Source organism: Schistocerca serialis, chromosome 2 (genome assembly GCF_023864345.2).
Source record: "Schistocerca serialis cubense isolate TAMUIC-IGC-003099 chromosome 2, iqSchSeri2.2, whole genome shotgun sequence".
Lineage (NCBI taxonomy): Eukaryota > Metazoa > Arthropoda > Insecta > Orthoptera > Acrididae > Schistocerca > Schistocerca serialis.
In genome coordinates this window covers 854,076,375-854,102,537 of record NC_064639.1, presented here as the reverse complement: position 1 = coordinate 854,102,537, position 26,163 = coordinate 854,076,375, and the positions used below count along the sequence as shown (strand labels likewise).

The 26,163-nt window shown below is 42.6% G+C and overlaps 1 protein-coding gene across 1 annotated transcript in view; it reads left to right on the top strand.

Moving 5' to 3' along the window:
- LOC126456465 (odorant receptor Or2-like) overlaps window positions 1-26,163 on the top strand; it is a 99,155-nt gene that overhangs the window by 36,811 nt on the left and 36,181 nt on the right. Inside the window, exon 3 of the mRNA XM_050092216.1 lies at window positions 11,987-12,088. Within this exon, the coding sequence (XP_049948173.1) occupies window positions 11,987-12,088 (102 nt within the window). The remainder of the gene's footprint in view (window positions 1-11,986; window positions 12,089-26,163) is intronic.

Sequence of the window (26,163 nt, the reverse complement as noted above, 5' to 3'; positions counted from 1 at the left end):
TGTCCCATAGGCAACCGCTTCATTAGATGAAAGTTTCATTTTTTCCTCCCCTATCACACACCAAATGGACGATGTTGTTTTAGAGATAAGGAGGACGGGACGGGAGGGGGGGGGGGGGGGGGGAGAAGAGTGGATTGTCAATGGTAACTGGAAGTTACACGTGTAAATGATGGTAAAATTTTATAACAGGTTCAAGTAAAGAGACCTGTTATGACTGGATACTGCGTTTACGCTAACTGAGATTTTACAAATGTTTCAAAAACATCGTAAAATACATCATTGCACTGCGTGTTCATTGGTGACTCTTGCGGTGGAAGGTTTTGAGGCTACACTCGACAATCTGTAAGGTGTCTGATCTCTGAAAATGTTTTTATTTTTTATCTGAATTAAATCACAAAGTCAGGTAATCCTACGTTGTCATTTTTAATCGGTCTACAAGAGAGCTTAGCATGCCACAAAACGTCGAATTTCGTTTTATTCATAGAAGAGAAACTTTTTTCTTAATTTCGCACAGCAGACGAACATGGCGCCTTGCAGAGATGAAAATTACGAAAACATCCTAATTAATCTCTGTGGGCGTCAGCATATCGAGGGAGAACATTATGCGCAAGTTCACGATCATATACGACAGTCAAATTAAAAATAAACTAAAGACAAAAGGGGAAATGTTACAATAACCATCATAATAAAATTAGTTATAGACACGCTTGTTTGTTTATGAATGACGAGAGTACAGACAATTTTGCACCTTTGAGCTTATGGGAAAATCCAGAATTTAGTTCACCTACATTCTGTAACAGAATGCAGGTGATTTAATATGTATATATAGGTACAGCGCGTATTAGACCGCAGTCTCTGTGACAAAGTAGGACTGAATAAATGGTCTCTAGCATTTCTGGATATAAGTTCGTTAGACCTTTTTTTGTTCCGTATCCTCCCATCGATCAATCCCTAGAGACTGAGCACGGTGGAAAAAAATTAATGACATGAAAAACTACTAAATTACGTAAGGTTTCAAATGAAAATATCGATGACTTTCATGAATTATTCTTAATGGCTGACAGCCGATTTTATGATGATCACGAAATTTAAACTGATGTCTTCAGCTGGTGTTGGGAATTGTTGGTGGAGCACGATTTTGGGACTATTAGAGAGTAGGCACGGATAAGAAATGGGCTTTGTTGGTCTTGAGAATGAAGTGAGCAGTAGGCGACGAGGATTTTGTGGGAGAGTATATTGGAATGGCAGTGGGATGGAAATTATGGGGAAGAGGACAGCAACCCAAGCTCTTGAATAGGAACGTGAAGAGGAGCCTTGACATGAAGAAGTAACGAGTACTCCGATAAATCCGAAGGCCTAAGTAATTTCTGGGCGTATTTCGTGGTAATGTAAAGAGAGGTGATAAAAGTTGGGATAGAAAGAATGTAGAGAGTGCGTAGATCGAAGGTTACGTGGATGTTTATGGGAACTGCAGCTAACTCGAAGGTATTCACTGTGAGAGAGGAGAGAAAGAAGGTAGTTGACGTAAGATTTGATTGAGGGAGCTACGCAGACATGGAAGGCGAAGTGAAGAGCACGACATTTGAGGATTTAGAAGGAGACAGAAAATTTTGGTGATGCTGAAATGCAGGTGAGATTAACATAAGAGAAAATAGGTCGGTTTAGGGCTTTGTATGCGTCATGGCCCAGGAATGAAATTCCAAGTTTCTGTCATTTTCCTTTATTGTTCTTTCATTGCCCCGCCCCCATGGGTGAGTGTGGGCTGGCATACAAGCAGCTCTTCAACCACTAGTATTTACACAAAAACAAATCATTTCAAAATATTATGGAAGATTAAATATTTACATTTTTTTTCTAAATTATTAACGTCATTGCCAACATGAGTAACTTAGAAGTGGATACCTTCGGCATAGCGAAGCAGCTTAAAGCAGTTAATAAAGCCTCCGGTCCAGATTGTATACCAGTTAGGTTACTTTCAGAGTATGCTAATACAATAGATTCATACCTAGCAATAATGTACAACTGCTCGCTTGTTGAAAGATCCGTACATAAAGACTGGAAAGTTGCACAGGTATGGAAATGTCGTGTGGCTAGGGCCTCCCGTCGGGTAGACCGTTCGCCTGGTGCAGGTCTTTCGATTTGACGCCACTTCGGCGACCTGCGCGTCGATGGGGATGAAATGATGATGATTAGGACAACACAACACCCAGTCCCTGAGCGGAGAAAATCTCCGACCCAGCCGGGAATCGAACCCGGGCCCTTAGGATTGACAGTCTGTCACGCTGACCACTCAGCTACCGGGGCGGACAGTTGCACAGGTCACATCAACACCCTAGAAAGGAAATAGGATTAATCCGCTGAGTTACAAACCAATATCACTAACGGCGGTTTGCAGTACCATTTTGGAACACATAGCCGGCCGAAGTGGCCGTGCGGTTAAAGGCGCTGCAGTCTGGAACCGCAAGACCGCTACGGTCGCAGGTTCGAATCCTGCCTCGGGCATGGATGTTTGTGATGTCCTTAGGTTAGTTAGGTTCTAAGTTCTAGGGGACTAATGACCTCAGCAGTTGAGTCCCATAGTGCTCAGAGCCATTTGAACCATTTTTGGAACACATACTGTGTTCAGACATTATGCATTACCACGAAGGAAACGACTTATTGACGAATAGCCAACATGGAATCAGAAATATCGTTCTTGTGAAACATAACTAACTATTCATTCTTATGAGGTGATGAGTGCTATGGACAGAGATGTCAAACTGATTCCATATTTTAAGATTTCCAGAAGGGAGAAAGGAAGGAAGATTGGGTTTAAAATCCCGTCGACATCGAGGTCATTGGAGACGGAGCACAAGCTCAGATTGTGTCAAGGATGGGGAAGGAAATCGGCCATGCTCTTTCAAAACAATCATCCTGGCATGTACCTGGAGCGATTTAGGGAAATCATGGAAAACCTAAATCTGGATGGCTGGACGCAGGTTTTGACCGTCGTCCTTACGAATGCGAGTCCAGTGTGCTAACCTCTACGCCACCTCGCTCGGTTTTCCAGAACGCTCATGACACCGTTACTCAAAAGCGACTTCTAATTAAATTACGTGCCTATGGAGTATCGTCTCAGCTGTGTGACTGGATTCGTGATTTCCTGTCAAAAAGGTCACAGTTCGTAATAACTGACGGAAAGTCATCGAATAAAACAGAAGTGATGTCTGGCGTGAATCAAAGGAAGTGTTATAGGTCCTCTGCTATTCCTGATCTACGTAAACGACATAGGAGACAATTTGAGAAGTCCTCTTAGATTGCTTGTAAATGATTTTGTCATTTAACATAATGTAAAGTCATCAGATGATCAAAACCTACTGCAAAATGATTTAAATTATTATCTCTGTGGTGCGAAAAGTGGCAGTTGACTCTGAATAATGAAAAGTGTGAAGTCATCCACATGAGTACTAAAAGAATTCCGCTAAATTTCCGTTACACAATAAATCACACAAATCTAAAGATAGTGAATTCAACTAAATACTTAGGAACTACAATTAAGAATAACTTAAATTGTAACGATCACATAGATAATGTTGTTGTAAAAAGCGAACCAGAGACTGCGATCTATTGGTAGAACACTTAGAAAATGCAATAGGTCTAATAAAGAGACTGCCTGCACTATACTTGTCCGTCCTCTCTGGAGTATTGTAGCGCGGTATGGGATCTGCATCAGATAGGACTGACGGAGGACACCGAAAAAATTCAAGGAAAATCAGCTCATTTTGTGTTATCGCGATATAAGGGAAGAAATGCCACGATATGATACACGAGGTAGGATGGCAATGATTAAAACAAAGATGTTTTTTTGTTGTGCAGGATCTTCTCATGAAATTTCAATCACCAACTTTCCTCTCCCAATGCGAAAAAATTTTGTAGGTGCCCACCTGCATAGAGAGATCGATCATCATAACAAAGTAAGAGAAATCACAGCTCGCATAAAAATATTTAAGTGTTCGTTTTTACCGCGCGCTGTTCGAGAATGGAACGGTTCAGGAATGGCTTGAAGGTGGTTGGATGAATCGTCTGTCTGGGACTTGATTGTGAACTACAGAGTAATCGTGTATATGTAGATGTATTGTAATAGAAATACAGCACTGAAATAAATGAGGAAGCACTTTGCTGCACTAAAATGGGAATAATCTGCACCAGAGGAGAACTCTGTAAGAATGGGGAGGTTAAGTGGTCTGGTGGAGTCAGGAGTGGCGGGGGTCAACGTTGAAGGACGGGTAGTGTTTGAGAATGGATGTAATGTGGGAGAGTGAATGATACGAAACATGGGATATGGGTTGGTAAAACTGATGTAGAGTCCAGGTCATGGTTATGAGTAGAAAAGACCAACAATAAGACAAAGTGAGTGAGCGCTAGTGTGGAACAGAATAGGTAGTGGGTTAGATCTGGTAGAAACGGTATGTTTCTTTTATCTGAGTCATTTGCATGGGCCATATATGACAACAGATTAATAGAGATACTGCTTAATCATGGCTCATGAGTACTAGGGCAACAAGGACGTGGCCCCACTCTGCATTGTTCCCAAATTTATTCAAGATGGTAGATCCAAGATGGCAGTAATAGATGTGGCAACGTCGCAATGACGTCATGCAGGGAAGTTCAAATTTTGGCGGGAAAATTGGTCAATTGGGCTGCCTCCACTAACCTAAGTCATCCCACCACCACCTCTTCCATGGACTTGGCAGAAAAGTACTCAGCCTGTACTGGGCTGCTGGATAGGATGGACATAAGTCTTTATTTTGCATGCAGTGTTTATTTAAACAATTTGAGTTGTCGTAGGCAGTAGCTCCATCCAGTGTCTTCACCATGAGGTCCAGAGTCCAACTGACCTAGTAGATAGTATCGCCATCAGAGGGCACTATCATCCCTTCCATGATGTAATCCAAAACGGCAGTCTGGGGAAAAATGGTGGGAAAAGGACTCACTCTATGTCCAGCTGCTGGAGACGAAGGAGTGTATTTATTTTCAGTGGGAAGCTGGAACAATTTATTTAGGGACAGATTTCACATAATTTATTTATTACACTGATACAAAACACTCGCCCTGACGTGCTTGATGTCACAATACATAGCCTACAGGCCTGCAAACTACCCGTAAATTACCGAAATAATCCAGTACCTGATGTACAGACATGCAAAACCTCGTAAATTGTCAAAATAATGCTTATAAAACGCTCTGCAAAGATGCTCACTAATTATAAACAGTCGAAATAATGCATTGCACAACCTACAGATCTGTTCACAAAATAGTGCAGTACACTGTTGCACAGACACATTCACTACTCGTAAAACTGTCAAAAAAATGATTCATGTGTAACACTATGCAAACATACACACAACGTTAAATAGCCGAAAATAATGCAGTGCACAAACACTTATTTCACATAAAAATGCTTTCGAATTATCGTTAAGAAATTCGACCTCAACATATCAGCAGACTTTTCCCTACAGAGATCCAAGCTGGAATGATGACCGGATATGTTAGGTGTGCACACTGGTCCAGCCTGTACCACATGTGAGATGCGTCTCGCCACGCCCATGTGTTTACATGCCCAATGTGGGCTGACGCGGTGTCGTGAGATGTTTATGTAGCAACTCACCCTCGAACGTGCAGCTAAAATGTCAGTATTATACTCATGTCTATGTAAATAACATCCAAGTCTCCCTCTGGATGTGCTGTAGGAATCTTTTGCAATGCTTCCCAGAATAACACAGGATGCATTCTTCCTAGAGATCCTAAAAAGACAGCCCATCCATTATGTATCAACCCTTCTCAGAAATTGTCAATTGCAGCAGAAATAGTTAATGGTCACTTTTTTTGTTGTAGGAGCTTTCGTAATGTCTCAGCTTGTCTCCATGGAAATATTTGTCCTAACAGGACCTGTTTACGAAAATAGCCCAGAGTAACACCGAATGCATTCTTCCTGATGGTCCTGATGAGGCACCGCATCCAAAGGACAGCATCCCGCCAGAGATGGATGGTGTGCTTCAACTTGTCTTTGAACACTTGAACAAGACATCACATTACTCTAGGGTAACTTGCCCCCATCTTGTTCGAATCAGTCTGTAGAGGCTCCTATGCCCCAGCACAAAGGATGTCTTGTGAATGAATGGAGCATTCTGATTGACTCTTACTGAATTTACCCGCCAAGTTACTGATGTGCTGGTGTGGCAGCACTGTCCACCACTTTTTTCTGCAGGCTAGACTTTCAGCGGCAGAACTATTTTGTACAGATTGCCATAATGCACTGACAGTTAAACCCTGCAAAAGTGGTCTACAGGTCACACCTCCTCAATTACACTGCTCTGCCACTGACGACGAAAACCTGAATATTACAGCATGAAACAGATCTCCAACTGGGCTATACATCACCACTTATAGTCTCAGTGTAGTAAACACACAATTCGTATCCTACATCAAACAAAATCATCGCTTCTACATCCTGCATATAGCTAGCTACCACTAGACGCTAGTACATATACCACGAAGACAGATAGGGTAAGCGCATGGAGCGTAAACAGTCCTCGCAGTACTAGATTTTTCCAGCGAGGTCGGTAGGTCACTCACAGCAAACGACGGTCACAAGTCATCTGCCCCCGCACACATACTGGCTCAATGCATGACCAGAGCACCCTCAGTGGACCGGGGTCACCCTCTGAACTGTTGTATAGAGGCTGGGTCAGTTCCCCTTGGCACAAAGGCGTTACTATTACTGACACGTTATTAATTTTAGATCTGACTTTTAACTGCTTGAGCCCACATTCTGACAGAGATCACGAAAGTGGTATCACCATTATGCATACGCCTGCTCGCCATAGATGGAGCAATATTTTAAGAGGGCACGAATCTCGACAAAGGTAGGGGCTACCTTGGCACATGCCTCTCTGCGCGATTTCTAGTATAAAGTTAGCGATGTGAACGAGCAATCTCCAGTGCAAAATATTCACCTGAAGATGACTGAATCAACATGGCAAGAAGTCGATGTCATGTAGCTGCAATCCTAAAACATCATAGAATACTATTTGATCGTAAAAATTTCAGGAATCATCTCATAATAATCTTATTTTTCTATATACTGACATGATTGTCATAAAGGAGTGTGAGTAAAATATAATTTAAAAGTTTATTTGACACTACAATAGTAAAGCCACAGTCCCAGTATATAATTTTTTTCCTTTCTTTGTAAAGAAAAAAATTCATATACTGTGACTATGGCTTCACTATTGTAGTGTCAATAAGCTCATAATAATCTATTTACATTAATGATTAGTACAGCCCTTTTACTTTTTATTTTACTTTTTTTTGGTGGGGGGGTTACGATATGAAATCCCTGTTAACTATCCCTCAGCTCATTGTGTGCGTCAATCGCTAAAAATTTTAGTAGTTAGAATGTTTTATCACTGTCCATATATTTTATTTCAATGAAAATCTATGTAAAGTTCACACTTTCCAGTTGTCATCATGCTAATCAGAATTCTTCGCTGTGTCATAGGAATTTAGCAGACTTAGGACTCAATGATGAGATAAAAGAAATTATTCAGGTAGTGAAGGGAGATGAAAATTTAATAGTCATGGGTGACTGGAATTCGAGTGTAGGAAAAGGGAGAGAAGGAAACATAGGTGAATATGGATCGGGGGTAAGAAATGAAAGAGGAAGCCGTCTGGTAGAATTTTGCACAGAGCATAACTTAATCATAGCTAACACTTGGTTCAAGAATCATAAAAGAAGGTTGTATACATGGAAGAATCCTGGAGATACTAAAAGGTATCAGATAGATTATATAATAGTAAGACAGAGATTTAGGAACCAAGTATTAAATTGTAAGACATTTCCAGGGGCAGATGTGGACTCTGACCACAATCTATTGGTTATGAACTGTAGATTAAAACTAAAGAAACTGCAAAAAGGTGGGAATTTAAGGAGATGGGACCTGTATAAACTGACTAAACCAGAGGTTGTACAGAGTTTCAGGGAGAGCATAAGGGAACAATTGACAGCAATGGAGGAAAGACGTACAGTAGAAGAAGAATGGGTAGCTCTGAGGGATGAAGTAGTGAAGGCAGCAGAGGATCAAGTAGGTAAGAAGACGAGTGCTAGTGGAACTCCTTGGGTAACAGAAGAAATATTGAATTTAATTGATGAAAGGAGAAAATATAAAAATGCAGTAAATGAAGCTGGCAAAAAGGAATACAAATGTCTCAAAAATGAGATCGACAGGAAGTGCAAAATGGCTGAGCAGGGACAGCTAGAGGACAAATGTAAGGATGTAGAGGCTTATATCACTAGGGGTAAGATAGATAATGCCTACAGGAAAATTAAAGAGACCTTTGGAGAAAAGAGAACCACTTGTATGAATATCAAGAGCTCAGATGGACACCCAGTTCTAACCAAAGAAGGGAAAGCAGAAAGGTGGAAGGAGTATATAGAGGGTCTATACAAGGGCGATGTACTTGAGGACAATATTATGGAAATGGAAGAGAATGTAGATGAAGTTGAAATGGGAGATATGATACTGTGTGAAGAGTTTGACAGAGTACTGAAAGACCTAAGTGAAACAAGGCCCCGGGAGTAGACAACATTCCATTAGAACTACTGACAGCCTTGGGAGAGCCAGTCCTGACAAAACTCTACCATCTGGTGAGCAAGATGTATGAGACAGGCAAAATGGTTCAAATGGCTCTGAGCACTATGGGACTTAACAGCTGCGGTCATCAGTCCCCTAGAACCTAGAACTACTTAAACCTAACTAACCTAAGGACATCACACACATCCATGCCCGAGGCAGGATTCGAACCTGCGACCGTAGCAGTCGCGCGGTTCCGGACTGCACGCCTAGAACCGCGAGACCACCGCGGCCGGCGACAGGCAAAATACCCTCAGACTTCAAGAAGGATATAATAATTCCAGTATAATGATTCCAATCCCAAAGAAAGCAGGTGTTGACAGATGTGAAAATTACTGAACTATCAGTGTAATAAGTCACAGCTGCAAAATAACTAACACAAATTCTTTACAGGCGAATGGAAAAACTGGTAGAAGCCGACCTCGGGGAAGATCAGTTTGGATTCCGTAGAAATGTTGGAACACGTGAGGCAATACTGACTCTATGACTTATCTTAGAAAACAGATTAAGGAAAGGAAAACCTACGTTTCTAGCATTCGTAGACTTGGAGAAAGCTTTTGACAATGTTGACTGGAATGCTCTCTTTCAAATTGGCAAGGGTAAAATACAGGGAGCGAAAGGCTATTTACAATTTGTACAGAAACCAGATGGCAGTTTTAAGAGTCGAGGGGCATGAAAGGGAAGTAGTGGATGGGAAGGGAGTGAGACAGGGTTGTAGCCTTTCCCCAGTGTTATTCAATCTGTATATTGAGCAAGCAGTAAAGGAAACAAAAGAAAAATTCGGAGTAGGTATTAAAATCCATGGAGAAGAAATAAAAACTTTGAGGTTCGCCGATGACATTGTAATTCTGTCAGAGACAGCAAAGGACTTGGAAGAGCAGTTGAACGGAACGGACAGTGTCTTGAAAAGTGGATATAAGATGAACATCAACAAAAGCAAAACGAGGGTCATGGAATGTAGTCGAATTAAGTCGGGCGATACTGAGGGAATCAGATTAGGAAATGAGACACTTAAAATAGTTAAGGAGTTTTGATATTTGGGGAGCAAAATAACTGATGATGGTCGAAGTAGAGAAGATATAAAATGTAGACTGGCAATGGCAAGGAAAGCGTTTCTGAAGAAGAGAAATTTGTTAACATCGAGTATAGATTTAAGTGTCAGGAAGTCGTTTTCTGAAAGTATTTGTATGGATTGTAGCCATGTATGGAAGTGAAACATGGACGATAAATAATTTGGACAGGAAGCGAATAGAAGCTTTCGAAATGTGGTGCTACAGAAGAATGCTGAAGATTAGATAGGTAGATCACATAACTAATGAGGAGGTATTGAATAGAATTGGGGAGAAGAGGAGTTTGTGGCACAACTTGACTAGAAGAAGGGACCGGTTGGTAGGACATGTTCTGAGGCATCAAGAGATCACAAATTTAGCATTGGAGGGCAGCGTGGAGGGTAAAAATCGTAGAGGGAGACCAAGAGGTGAATACACTAAGCAGATTCAGAAGGGTGTAGGTTGCAGTAGGTACTGGGAGATGAAGAAATTTGCAAAGGATAGGGTAGCATGGAGAACTGCATCAAACCAGTCTCAGGACTGAACACCACAACAACAGCAGGACTCCACTGTCATATTTGTCAGTGAGTGAAGTGGTTTAGTGGTCAGCACACTGGATTCGAATTCTGTAGGGTAAGATGGGGTAGCATGGAGTATGAGGGGGGGGGGGGAGGGGGGAGGCGGTTCAAATCCCTTCTCAGCCATTCAGATTTATGCTTCTCATGGTTCCCCTAAACTGCTTAAGGCGAATGCCGGGATGGTTTCCTCGCAAGGAACATGACCAGTTTCGTTCCTCCTCATTTCCAAATAAGGCTTTCGCCCCGCCATTAATGACTTAGTCATCGCGTGGACGTTTCTTCTACTAATGTCAAGCCATCTCACTTGATGGCTACAGCGGAATGCAAAATAAAATTTCATGTACCAAAAGTTCTCGTTTCCGACCACGAGTCACATGGCAAAAGTTTAGTAGCGTGTGATGCCCTGCACTGTTCTATCATTCTAGTGAACCAGTTAAGAAGTTGACCCCCCTTCGATTATCGGTTATATGTACAGGGTGTACATGAAGTCCGGAAACATTTTCAAATATTTATTGCACAAGAACCAAACATTGTACAGATATCAGACATTTGTCATTTTGAAGAGAAATCCTGCAGGTTCTTTTTTTTTTTTTCATGTATACCGCCACAGCGTAGTTTGGTAATTTGTCGATAATCAGCACTAGTCGCAAACATGGTGAGTTCAGGTGCGGAACGAGCTTTTGTGTGTTGGACTTCGACAAAAACAAGTGTGCTACAGCTGTTCAATGGATGTTTGATTGGCCGTGCCACAGAAGGGGACAGCTGTTTCATGAAATGGCCTCCCCGATCACCAGATCTCACTCCGTGTGACTTTCTTCTTTGGGAACACATTAAAGATCTGGTGTATGTACCGCCTCTACCACGTGATGTAGCAAAGCTCCGGGAGAGAATATGGGAAGCGACTGCCACAGTCGACGATGCCCTGCTGGGACGGGTATAGCAAGAATTCAATTACCGTTTTGACATCTGACGGGTCACACATGGTTTTTGCATATAGAATGTTTGTAAAAAACTTTCAGAGTTTCTCTTTAAAAAACAATATGCATAAAATCTGTACAATGTTTAGTTCTTGTACAATAAATAATTGAAATTGTTCCTGGACTTTATGTATACAATATTGCGTACTATATATATATATATATATATATATATATATATATATATAGTTTTATAACATCTTTATTGTATTTAATTAATTTCTCTGTGTTCCGATCTTTTCGATTACCCTCCATGAACTTCTAACACTGCACATTTGTTACAATGAGAGTCGAGGAAACTTTGCACGCATATGAAACCTGCAAATCTGCGTTTAGTAATACTTCAAAAGAAAAGAAAATATAATTTATCTATAAATAATGTAGGGAGATAGTATACATATTAGTATGATGTAATCACCCTTCATCAGAATAATAAAGTTATGGATATAATTTCTCTTGCGGACTTGTTTACATGAACTGTGAATGTAGTGGATTAAAGTTGCACGAAAATCTCTAAAATTGTCAAGTGTGAAGTTCTCCTGTGTAAATAAAAGGATGGAAAAAGTGTATTGCTCCTACGGTAGTAGATAATTCTTCTAAATATAAGTCTTTGCAGTGATTTTGATGAGCATGTGTCGTATTAGAAAACAGATATTTTATGTTTTAAGCACTGTGTGTCTTATCTTGTAGCTATATTTTTTTTCTTCCAGAACCCTGAGGGAAACTCAACTCTGAAATGTTTAATTTTCCTTCCATTGCCAGCATTTCAAATATTCATTTACTGCTGGGCTGGACATGAAATAGTTTATCAGGTAAGGATAAAAATCAACGCTTTAGATCATGCATTTGAATAACGTAATGAATTTATAGCAATTTTCACGTTTCTTCAGGATTTTATGTGCTTAAAACGAATTCCAACACAAATCATCAGTATTTCATATAGAACATCAGCAAACTATTACGAATTAAAGATAAATTCATTCGAAGTAAACGTCAGTAAAGAAGCGAAGGGAATCAGTATTTGGATGTCAGATGTCTGACGGAGAAACTCGGTGTAGAGTCTTGTCTTATTTAGATGTGTGATGTTACGTACCTCAACATTCTCTTGCATTAGCAATACCTGTCACAGAACCTATTCATGGTGGATTGTCTGAACTCGGCAAGTTGCTGGTGGAGACACGTATGTCCGTTGTATCTCGCTGTAGCTACCTGAAATATACTTACCTGCGTCTTTCAGATGTTGCTATCACCTCTGCACAGTAGAAACGCCAATCCGCCGGATTCAGAGCCTAAATGGATGGCTCTAACGATGTAGAATGATGTGAAGTCTGAGAGGAGTTAATGGTCGAATAAAAGCGCGCTCGTATTTTGAAGGGATGCCATTTGTAATTCTAGTAATTCCCTTTCTGGTGGTTTACAAAAAATGTTTACACAATCACTTATCGTCCATCTGTGCAGTATGTAGATTACAACGGTCTTACACTCAGCCGGCCGAGGTGGCCGAGCGGTTCTAGACGCTACAGTCTGGAACCGCGCGACCGCTACGGTCGCAGGTTCGAATCCTGCCTCAGGCATGGATGTGTGTGATGTTCTTAGGTTAGTTAGGTTTAAGTAGTTCTAAGTTCTAGGGGCTGATGACCTTAGAAGTTAAGTCCCATAGTGCTCAGAGCCATTCTTACACTCACTTATCGCGCCAAAACAATGACAGTTACATTCAACAAACTCTAAAAAGGCCCACAATTTAACTGATAAGGCGTTTTCTACCGTGATCAAAGGTGTCTACACCCAACACGTAACCGCTCACCCTCACAGACCATTCCTGATTGCTGCTTTGTTTCCTTGACACAGGGTAGCAAAATCCTTCCTTATGTTTTGGGCCAATAAGAGCCCTCCATTTTGTTGTCTGTATATATGTTCCTTTCTGGGGTCGAACAATGGCCCTCATCTAACATATCTGATGTAGTGCCACATCACCTGGGGCGCTACACAGGACATTCTCTGGCCCCCGGTTTATCTACCCTCTCAAATGGTTCAAATGGCTCTGAGCACTATGGGACTCAACTGCTGAGGTCATTAGTCCCCTAGAACTTAGAACTAGTTAAACCTAACTAACCTAAGGACATCACAAACATCCATGCCCGAGGCAGGATTCGAACCTGCGACCGTAGCGGTCATGCAGTTCCAGGCTGCAGCGCCTTTAACCGCACGGCCACTTCGGCCTCTACCCTCTCTCTCACACACAATCCAGTGTCAACATATTGCCCAACATTGCGTAATCTTATGTAACTCATTGAGTATCCCTATTAACACAATCGTTATAGTAATACCACCAGAAAAAGGGATTAGAAATGCGTAAAGACGAGCTGCTTTGTCTCAGTAATTAGACGGTTTAATATACAGCACATCAAATCCCACGTGCAATTTTTATAAATATAGATGTACTTAAAAAACAGTGATGTAGAATGTGATTATGCTGCTGACTATAGTAAAGTAATCGTCGACTGAGAATGTTCATTACAGCATGTACGCTGCCTGACAAAAAGTGAAGCACTCAGAAGACACTTACACACCATTGGGAGATACTGCATGCAAAGAATCAGATGATAGTAGGTAGAATGGCCATTAGAGTGCATTAGGGTTGTTCATGTTTAGTGCTGTCACCAGGCTCTGTGGACATACAGTCTGAAAAACTTGTAAAGGTGTTGCAGCGTAGGTTGTCCAAAGAGTTGCTATGGGAAAAAAATCCTTTGCGCCGTTTCTGATTTAATTAGAGTTGAAGTCAGCCAATCAGGTAGTTGCACGTGTAAATTGCCAGAAACAGTGTCGCCAAACGTCTTGTTTGTTCAGAGAACGGTAGAAAATTGGACATGGGACGATAATAAGGATAGGATCCGAGCCAAAGGCATAGCAGTCTCGTGCTCTATCTTCTATGCAAATAGAACAACTGACACTAATTGTACCTGACGAGTGACTTGAATTTGCGTGCACAGCGACATGATTGGCTAACTTCAATGCTCATATGCTATCTCTCGTGTAACTGTATGACGGTTCTATTTTCAGCAGTAGAACACTTATCTACATGTGGCATGTGCGTCCATGAACTGTCTGTATGTTGTTGAGGTACTTGCCTGAGAAGCAGGATACCCAGATCGGTTCTTGATAGAACATGTGTGGGACCAGCTCAGTGCCAGTATCCAAGATATCAAGGACCAATTACAACAGTTTTGGGCCAGATTGCTTCAGGAGAGGATACAATGACTTTGCGACAGCCTTCCCTACTGAATCAGCGCAGGCATCCAGGCCAGAGCGGATGCAATGTCATACTGATAAGTGGGCTCATTCTACCAAGTTCTTTGTAATTTTGGCACGATTTTGTAATCACTGAAATAATATCACAACAGTCTCAGTCCGTGAAGTATCATTTTGTTTCCTCCTTTCCCTTCTGGGTGTATCACTTTTTTTTTCAGACCGTGTACTTAGAGTTGACTATACACTCATGAACATAAAGACTGCAGCTCAATGAAGGCGGCATCCTACAATGTAAAATTGGTATGTAGTACACACAGAGGGCCCCAGAAAAATATAGACGCTCTTTAATAGTACTAATGAAACAAAATTACATAACATTTATTTATGTGTTCAAATTGTCCCCATTATCAGCCGAACAACGTCTACGCCTCTGAACTGTTGACCGAAGTACTGCTGTCAGTGTTGCCAGTTTGACAGCTGCACAGGACGCCTCGATGGTTTCTTGTAGCTCGTTCAGTGTAGCTGGCTTCTATTGATAAACTTCATTTTTCAAGGTCTTCCATAGGTAGAAGTCAAGAGCTGTAAATTCTGGAAACCGTGATGGGTACTCACCAGCTCCTCTTCGTCCTATCCATTGTCCAGGTCGATTTTATCCAAGTAGGCTCTGACATCTCTGTGGCAGTGAGGCTGAGACTCATATTGTTATAGATAAAATCTTTCATTTCCAAACACCTCTCGGATGGCAGACAAAATCTCTATATTTGCAACGTGCAATGATACATCTCACCTGTTATGGTACCCTCACAGAAGAATGGCCAATCAAACCACGCGTCGACAGACCACACCACAAATTAACGCCCAGTAGATTAAGATGTTTGTCCACATGAACGAGAGGATTTTCAGAAGACCAGTACCTGGCATTGTGGCGGTTTATAGTAGCGTTCAGTTTGAACTGCGACTCGCCAGACCAGCTAAATATCCCTGCAAACCGTGCATCCTCTCAAAGCGTGCCTACAAACCACTCGCAGAACTCCATCCTTCAATTCGTCCTCGCTCACAGCGTACAGCGATCTTGGAAAGCACACTTGCCGCTTTGCAATCTTCAGAATTTGTCGTATGCTCGGTCGTCTTGTCCGCTCTCACGTGCACCTTGCTTCACAGATCTTTTAGGTGACCTAGTGAAATGACGCAACGGATCAGCGCTTGAAGCTGGACTTGTTGATGTTTCTGGTCGGTTAGACCCTTTCTCATACACCTCCTGAAGAGTGTCGCCGGCTTCAGATTTATCCCGAATACGATAAATTGTTGTACGTGTTGGTGGCTGAGTTCTGTACATATTACGCCAATGTCGCTGTGCCTCCATCATGTTTTCGCACTTTCAGTAATACTTCAATAACGCCTTGCGTTGCACAAAACGACAATCTTACTTCATACATTGCTGCACTGTCACCTGCAGGAAAACACGCGCCAAGATGTGTTGAGAAACAATGGACTAAACTACCGCGCAAAATTGCAATGATATGTCAATTTGTTCCAAAGATTATAACTATCAGAGAGTGTCTACATTTTTCTGGACACGTCTTTACCACATACGTTGATATGCAAATGGTTATCATGCGAACCACACGAATTAGGTGGCAGTAAGCATGTACATTCTTTATATAAGAACGTAGTGGGTTTCTCGTTGAGAAATCGTATTTGTGTGTGAGAAGATGGCGTTATGCATCGTGTGAGGAGAAACGTCTATCAGCACGTGTCGTAATTTGACAGCGTCATAATTGTGGTCTACTGAGACCGCCATTTATTGTTCAGCGACATTGCTGCTCACGTTGATTGTGATCCCACGACTACTAAACGAATAAGGAACTGTTAAGTTCCCCGCAGCGTAGGATCTCAGGGAGTACGCGCTACTAGTGCCCGAGCGGACTCACATCGAAGGTGTTGCTAGGCTAGGGCATTGCCCGCAGACCTCTGGGGATGAAATGCCTGTGGTGCTCGAACGAAGGAAACGCACAGAATAAAACGAAAAATCAGTGCATCTATGTGCTCGTAAGCGAATATAAAGCAGACTTAACAGGCGGAGTTTTGACGTAAAAGAATTCGAAATGGGTTAAATTTATTGAATGGTTCTTTGTCTGAAAGCTAGGATTGATAGCTACCGAAAACAAGCGTATATCAGTCCCAAGTCTTACAGTGTTTCGATTTCTATCGAAACAGCGACTCCCATCAGCCACTGCTCCAACAGTCTTCTCAGAGTGGACGATTTACATTTGTTGTCAGATGAAGGGATTCAAATGGCGTCAGAGGTCATGTATAAATGGTACTTGTTGTTGTTGTTGTTGCTGTTATGGACATCAGTCCGAAGACTGGTTTGATTCAGCTCTCCATGCTACTCTATTCTGTAAAAGGCTCTTCATCTCCAAATAACTACTGCAACCTACATCTTATTGAATCTGCTAATTGTATTCATCTCTTGGTCACCCTCTATGATTTTTACCACTCACATTGCCCTCCAATACTAAACTGGTGATCCCTTGACGTCAAAGAATGTGTCCTATCAACCAATCCATTCTTATAGTCAAGTTGTGCCACAAATTTCTTGTCTCCCCACTTCCATTCAGTACCTCCTCATTAGTTATGTGATTTGCCCATATAATCTTCAGCATTCTTCAACAGCACAACATTTCAAAAGCTTCTGTTATCTTCTTGTCTAAGCTGTTTTTCGTCCAAGTGTCACTTCCATACACACCTGTAGCTACATTGCAAATACCTTCAGAAAAGACTACCGAGCGAGGTGGCGCAGTGGTTAGATACTGGACTCGCATTCGGGAGGACGACAGTTCAATCCCGCGTCCGGCCATCCTGATTAGGTTTTCCGTGATTTCCCTAAATCGCTCCAGGAAAATGCCGGGATGGTTCCTTTCAAAGGGCACGGCCGACTTCCTTCCCCGTCCTTCCCTAATCCGATGAGACCGATGACCTCGCTGTCTGGTCTCCTTCCCCAAACCAACCAACCAACCAGAAAAGACTTTCTGACACTTAAATCTCTTTTTGATGTTAACAAATTTCTCTTCTTCAGAAATGCTTTTCTTGCCATTGCCAGTCTAAATCTATATCTACATCTATGTCTACGTGATTACTTTGCTATTTACAATAAGGTGCCTGAGAGAGGCTTCAATGAACCACCTTCAAGCTGTCTCTCTGTTGTTCCACTCTCGAACAGCGCGCGGGAAAAACGAGCAACTAAATTTTTCTGTGCGAGCCCATATTTCTCTTATTTTATCGTGATGATCGTTTCTCCCTTTGTAGTTGGGTGCCAATGTTTTTGCAATGGGAGGAGAAAACTGGTGGCCGAAATTTCATGAGAAGATCCCGTCGCAACGAAAAACTCTTTTGTTTTAGTGATTCCCACTCCAATTCTACATTTCATGTCCTGTCTATTTCGGCCAACGTCAGTTACTTTGCTGCCCAAATACCAAAACTCATCTATTGCTTTAAATGTCTTGTTTCCCAATCTAATTCCCTCAGAATCACCTGATTTAACTCCATTTGCTTTTGTTATACTTTCCTTTCAAGGTACTGCCCATTCCTTCCAAACGCTCTTCCAAGTCTTTTGCTGTCTCTGACAGAATTAAAATGTCATTGACAAACCTCAAAGATTTAATTTTTTGTCCCCGAGCTGTTCAATGAGCGAGGCCAAGACATGAGAATGTAATGCAACAAAATCTTGAGATCTGGGTCTGCTTCCGTGGGCTGTAAAATTTTTCTGTGGTACAAGGGAAAAGATTCCAGCAATTCAGAGCCCTGCACACCGATTTGGCAACAAGAAGCGGCAGATGCATCTCAATCAGAGTCTTGACCAATCGGAAGGCGAGATATGGCGTCTGCATTACCATGATTTGTCGTAGGTCTGTACACAATTTCATACTGATACTGCAAAAGCAACAAAGCTCACTGTTGCAATTTTTGAGCGGTGCGTGTAGGAACCAACTTTGACGAATGAAACAAGGACTGCAAAGGCTTGTGGTCTGTCACTAATAAGAACTTGCGACCATACAGGTAGTGATGGAATTTGGTCACACCACACGCAACAGCGAGAGCCTCTTTTTCTATTTGAGAATAATGGCACTGAGTTTGAGTTAACAACTTTGAGGCAAAAGCAATAGGTCTGTCTTGTGCACCAATTCTGTGTGAAAGCACATCGCCGATTCCGTAGGTTTGGCAGGGTCAAAATGCACTAAACTTCTGCCACTAAGCATAGCATTGTGGATTTTCTGAAATGCGTCTCGACAGTCTTTAGTCCACACCCAAAAGATAAGCGATGCAATGGAGCCACGATCTGAACGGCATTCGGTATGAACCGAATGTAGTATGTCACCTTGCCTAGCACTGACTGAAGTTCAGACACATTGCGAGGATCAGGCAGGCCACAGATTGCAAGCAAATAAGATTGGAGTGTGTGCACACCCTGACTATTCGTCGCATGACCTAAGTGCTGTAGTTCAGTTTGAAAAAAGTCACACCTTTCGAGTCGACACTTGAGTCCTGCTTCTGACACCACTGGAAAAAGGATTACGCCGATTGGCAATGTATTCCAGTGGTGCACGACCTGAGACGACAGTATCGTCAAGGTAGTCTGAACAAAGCGCCACTTTTGAGGTCAGCTATTCCAAGTAACGTTGAAAAATGACGAGTGCGGAAGCACTGCTGAAGGACAAATGCAAATACGTGGACAGTCCTAAGTGTGTATTTACAACAAATGCTTTTTTTGATTCTTCAAATGGCTGGCTCTGAGCACTATGGGACTTAACAGCTATGGTCATCAGTCCCCTAGAACTTAGAACTACTTAAACCTAACTAACCTAAGGACAGCACACAACACCCAGCCATCACGAGGCAGAGAAAATCCCTGACCCCGCCGGGAATCGTACCCGGGAACCCGGGCGTGGGAAACGAGAACGCTACCGCACGACCACGAGATGCGGGCTATGATTCTTCATCCAATAGAATTTGCAAGTAGGCATCACACAAATCTATCTTAGAAAAGTAACGTCCTGCACCAAGCCTGTCCATGAGTTCCTCAGGGCAGGGTAGTGGATAAGTGTCAACTATTGTCTGTGGGTTGACTGCAGACTTGAAGTCAACGCAAATGCGAATGCGACCAGAAGCCGTAGGCAACAAAACGAGAGGACTTGCCCATTGACTACCTTGAATGGGAGCAATTACACCATTATCTTGCAGTTCTTTCAATTCATTGGCTACTTTGTCTCTTAAAGCAATTGCAACGCGGCGGGCCCGGAAAAACTAAGGCTGGGCATTGTTGGTTCAAATGGCTCTGAGCACTATGGGACTTAACTTCTGAGGTCATCAGTCCCCTAGAACTTAGAACTACTGAAACCTAACTAACCTAAGGACATCACACACATCCATGCCCGAAGCAGGATTCGAGCCAACGACCGTAGCGGTCGCGCGGTTCCAGACTGCAGCGCCTAGAACCGCTTGGCCACCCCGGCCGGCCTGGGCATTGTCTTTCAACGTAACATGCTCTACAAAGTTATTAGCTTTTCCCGTTTCTTCTGAAAAGAGTTCAGGAAATTCTTTACGCAAGCTGTCTGCAGTCTTTTGAACTAAAAGCAGTCACTGAAAATACATTGTCTTGGATGCTAAGTTCAAACAAATCATGGGCATCTAAACCGAATATGTTCTCACTTTCTCTTGATTTCAACACAATAAAATTCACTGCCCTAGTGTGAGATTTTTAAGTGGCAGGCAAACTACACTGTCCAATCACTGGAATTTCCTGCCCGTTGTAAGCAGGTGAGGTGCTTGCTAGATTTAGATAGGCGTGGTGAACCTAGCTGTTCGTACGTGGCACGATTAAGCAAAGTTACTGAGACACTTGTGTCTAACTGAAAGTTCACACGACGGAGAGCGATTCGTAATGAAGCAAATAGTTTGTTAGAACGTCTTTGCACAGCACTAGGGCGAGCGAGAGCACCAGCAGCAGCGAGTACTGTTTGTATAAAGCGTTTTTGTACTTATTTGCTGCGCTTAGCTTTTAAATAGTTTTTCTGGGAAAACCTAGCGTAGTTTTCGCGTCTCGTATTTCAGTGAGTGTTTCTTGATTATCAGAGTAGCTCATCAGAAGATTATCTTGGGAATTTGTCACCGTATAGAGTAGGGTAAACATAGTCATGTGTAGGGACTGTGGTTGTTGTGAGCGGACGCAAGGAGAATTGGCCACTCTTCGGGGGCAGGTGGAGGCTTTGTCTGTTAGGCTCATCGAGCTCGAGGCGCAGGCGTCGGCTCGTAGTGGCGTTGGGGCAACTGTGGTGAGACCTATGCCTACTTCGGTGGCCTTGGAATCACATGGAACCCCTGATGTCGCTGCGTCTTCCGGCAGTGAGCATCTTACCGGTCAGCCATCACTCCAGGGTGAATGGCGGACAGTGGTGGGCTCGCGCGTGCCTGGCCGAAAGGCGAAGGTGGGATCTGGCCGCGTGGCAGCTGCCTTACCCCTTTCCAACAGGTACGGGGTGCTTCCTAGTGGTGATGACATCGTTTCCGAGCCACCACAGGATGCCTCGCCTGTTGGGCCAGTGGCCGATTCTCCGGCAAGGTCCCGACAGTCACAGAGGGCGGGCCTATTAGTTATAGGGAGCTCCAACTTTAGGCGGGTTATGGAGCCCCTCAGGAAAATAGCGGGTAGGTCGGGGAAGAATGCCAGGGTGCACTCGGTGTGCTTGCCGGGGGGTCTCGTTCGTAATGTGGAGGAGGCCCTTCCGGCAGCTATTGAACGCACTGGGTGTGACCGGCTGCAGATAGTAGCACATGTCGGAACGAATGACGCCTGCCGCTTGGGTTCTGAGGCCATCCTTGGTTCCTTCCGGCGGCTGGCTGATTTGGTGAAGACAACCAGCATCGCACGCGGAGTGCAAGCTGAGCTTAATATCTGCAGCATAGTGCCCAGAGTCGATCGCGGTCCTCTGGTTTGGAGCCGTGTGGAGGGTCTAAACCAGAGGCTCAGACGACTCTGCGACTATAATGGTTGCAAATTCATCGACCTCCGTTATTGGGTGGAGAACTGTAGGGCCCCCCTAGACAGGTCAGGCGTGCACTACACACCGGAAGCAGCTACTAGGGTAGCAGAGTACGTGTGGCGTGCACACGGGGGTTTTTTAGGTTAGAGGGACCCCCCCTTGGGCGAAACGATAAAATACCTGACGGCTTACCAGAGAGGACATTATCATCGTTGATAAAGAACGTCCGTCCTCAGAGACCAAAAACAGGAAAAGTTAACGTAATATTGGTAAACTGCAGTAGTATCCAGGGCAAGGTTCCTGAATTAGTATCTCTTATTGAAGGAAATAGTGCGCATATAGTATTAGGAACGGAAAGTTGGTTAAAACCGGAAGTGAACAGTAACGAAATCCTAGACACAGAATGGAATATATACCGCAAGGATAGGATAAACGCCAATGGTGGAGGAGTATTTATAGCAGTAAAGAATTCAATAATATCCAGTGAAGTTATTAGCGAATGCGAATGTGAAATAATCTGGGTTAAGTTAAGTATCAAAGGTGGGTCAGATATGATAGTCGGATGCTTCTATAGACCACCTGCATCAGCAACCGTAGTAGTTGAGCGCCTCAGAGAGAACCTGCAGAACGTCGTGAAGAAGTTTCGTGATCATACTATTGTAATAGGGGGAGACTTCAATCTACCAGGTATAGAATGGGAAAGTCACACAATCAGAACTGGAGCCAGGGACAGAGACTCTTGTGACATTATCCTGACTGCCTTGTCCGAGAATTACTTCGAGCAGATAGTTAGAGAACTAACTCGTGAAGCTAACGTTTTAGACCTCATAGCAACAAATAGACCGGAACTTTTCGACTCCGTGAATGTAGAAGAGGGTATCAGTGATCATAAGTCAGTGGTTGCATCAATGACTACAAGTGTAATAAGAAATGCCAAGAAAGGAAGGAAAATATATTTGCTTAACAAGAGTGATAGGGCACAAATCGCAGAATATCTGAGTGACCACCATCAAACGTTCATTTCTGAGGAAGAGGATGTGGAACAAAAATGGAAAAAATTCAGAAACATCGTCCAGTACGCCTTAGATAAGTTCGTACCGACTAAGGTCCAAAGCGAGGGGAAAGATCCACCGTGGTATAACAATCATGTACGAAAGGTACTACGGAAACAAAGAAAGCTTCATCATAGGTTTAAGAGTAGTCGAATCATAGCTGATAAGGAAAAGCTGAACGAAGCGAAAAAGAGCGTAAAGAGAGCAATGAGAGAAGCATTCAACGAATTCGAACATAAAACATTGGCAAACAATCTAAACAAGAACCCTAAAAAGTTTTGGTCATATGTAAAATCGGTAAGCGGATCTAAATCCCCTATTCAGTCACTCGTTGACCACGATGGCACCGAAACAGAGGACGACCGAAGAAAGGCAGAAATACTGAATTCAGTGTTCCGAAACTGTTTCACTGCGGAAAATCGTAACACGGTCCCTGACTTCAGCCGTGGCACGGACGCCAAAATGGAAAATATTGAAATAAACGATATCGGAATTGAAAAACAACTGCTATCACTTAGTAGCGGAAAAGCATCCGGACCAGACGAGATACCCTTAAGATTCTACAGTGATTATGCTAAAGAACTTGCCCCCTTTCTATCAGCAATTTATCGTAAATCGCTGGAAGAACGTAAAGTACCTAGCGACTGGAAGAAAGCGCAGGTCATTCCCATTTTCAAGAAGGGTCATAAATCAGATGCGAAGAATTATAGGCCTATTTCGCTTACGTCAATCTGTTGTAGAATAATGGAACATGTTTTGTGTTCTCGTATTATGACGTTCTTAGATAAAACAAATCTCCTTCATCATAACCAACATGGATTCCGCAAACAGAGATCATGTGAAACTCAGCTCGCCCTATTTGCCCAAGAAATTCACAGTGCCGTAGACACTGGCGAGCAGATTGATGCCGTATTCCTGGACTTCAGGAAGGCATTTGATACGGTTCCGCACTTACGTTTAGTGAAAAAAATACGAGCTTACGGAATATCGGACCAGGTTTGTGATTGGATTCAGGATTTCCTAGAAGAAAGAACACAACATGTCATTCTTAACGGTTCAAAATCTGCAGATGTAGAGGTAATTTCGGGAGTATCGCAGGGAAGCGTGATAGGACCTTTATTGTTTACAATATACATAAATGACTTAGTTGACAACATCGGTAGCTCCGTGAGGCTATTTGCAGATGACACGGTTGTCTACAAGAAAGTAGCAACATCAGAAGACTCGTACGTACTCCAGGAGGACCTGCAGAGGATTAATGCATGGTGCGACAGCTGGCAGCTTTCCCTAAACGTAGATAAATGTAATATAATGCGCATACATAGGGGTAGAAATCCATTCCAGTACGATTATGCCATAGGTGGTAAATCATTTGAAGCGGCAACGACCGTAAAATACTTAGGAGTTACTATCCGGAGCGATCTGAAGTGGAATGATCACATAAAACAAATAGTGGGAAAAGCAGGCGCCAGGTTGAGATTCATAGGAAGAATTCTAAGAAAATGTGACTCATCGACGAAAGAAGTAGCTTACAAAACGCTTGTTCGTCCGATTCCTGAGTATTGCTCATCAGTATGGGACCCTTACCAGGTTGGATTAATAGAAGAGATAGACATGATCCAGCGAAAAGCAGCGCGATTCGTCATGGGGACATTTAGTCAGCGCGAGAGCGTTACGGAGATGCTGAACAAGCTCCAGTGGCGGACACTTCAAGAAAGGCGTTACGCAATACGGAGAGGTTTATTATCGAAATTACGAGAGAGCACATTCCGGGAAGAGATGGGCAACATATTACTACCGCCCACATATATCTCGCGTAATGATCACAACGAAAAGATCCGAGAAATTAGAGCAAATACGGAGACTTACAAGCAGTCGTTCTTCCCACGCACAATTCGTGAATGGAACAGGGAAGGGGGGATCAGATAGTGGTACAATAAGTACCCTCCGCCACACGCCGTAAGGTGGCTCGCGGAGTATAGATGTAGATAGATGTAGATGTAGAAAGAGGCACAATTTTAATTTTACTTTTGTCAGAATCTTTTCTAGGTTTTGAAAACACTGCGCTCACTGCATGTGGTCGAGCCTGTTTTTTCTGCGAGTGGGCAAAATTGGCGGCTTTGTGCCGTTGCAAACAACCGGACCTCGACACTAATCCGCCGGGGCGGGTCATTAACTCACTGTAAAAGTTGCCAAAACTAAATGTGATTTGAGACTTTCTCGGCGTATTCCATTCGTGAAATCTTCTCGGGTGATCAGCCGAGTAAAGGCGTCGTCTTCTCGCAACGTTTCGAAGGGTTTCGTACCCATCATCTTCGCTTGAAGATGATGGGTACGAAACCCTTCGAAACGTTGCGAGAAGACGACGCCTTTACTCGGCTGATCACCCGAGAAGATTTCACGAATTGCCAAAACTACATTTAAATTTACACTTCCTAGTCAGGCCACTGGCAGAAAGTCTGCTCTAACTATGCCAAGAGCATTCGTACCCATGGCAAGAGGGGAGCACCCCACAGACCCCAGCTCTCATGGAAAGAAAAAGAATGTAGTGTTGTTGTTTTTCCTTCAAGAAAGTGATTTAATAGTGGGTATTACGCAGGTTCTTAACAGGGTCGGAACTGGAATTTTTCTGTGGCTAAGTAAAATCTCCATGTTTAAAAATATTAAAATTACTCCATATCTCCAGCTTAGCCCCAACAAACCAAGGTATGGTCGCACTTGAATCTGCGAATGTGTACCTCTAACTTTAAAATTAAATAACTCTTAATGCAATATTAACTTAGAGTGTGATTGTAACTGACTTCATAGACCACATACAAAGAGAAACACGAGTCACAAATCCGCATAGAGCGCGTGTTGCGCGTCATACATCGTTGCGGTGAAACATCAATATATTTAACTTATTTACTTGGGACTGGAAAGAGGTGTCACTGTCCTTCCACCATTAAAAGCAATTCCTATATGTTAACTATATTTCATACGCTGCAACAAATGTCCTAAAACCCACCAAACGTAAACTGGTCAGCGACTACATTCTTCACTGCAATCTTTTCAAAGTATGCACAGTGGTTTACTTATTTGAGAAATATCACAATAACTATGGGCAATAACGAAAATAAAATCAGTTCACTATTAAGTTGTGATATCAGACTATAAGATTTAGTTCTTTTTTTTTTTTTTTGAATAGTTTCTTCAAAATCGAATGAGAAAACCTGTACAGCGAAGAACACAAGCGTATCCCAGAACTGTAGTTTTTAAATTCATATAAAAAAAAAGCTTATGAGAAGTACATGAATCTAGCTGGGGATTCACAAATTGCTATGATTTCATGCAAAGCATAGAAGTATTCATTAATTCAATTGAATTTTCATCCCATTTTCTATTTTAAATTGAATAATGAAAATTAATCTAATGCCAGTTTATACATGTGTAATATCCATATTCTCGATGTTGCGTTGACTACCGACACTCTGAAATAACATACCTCATCATAAATTTCAAGACTGAGATTCGTTTCGTAATTTCATTCAGACGGAAGCGGAGATT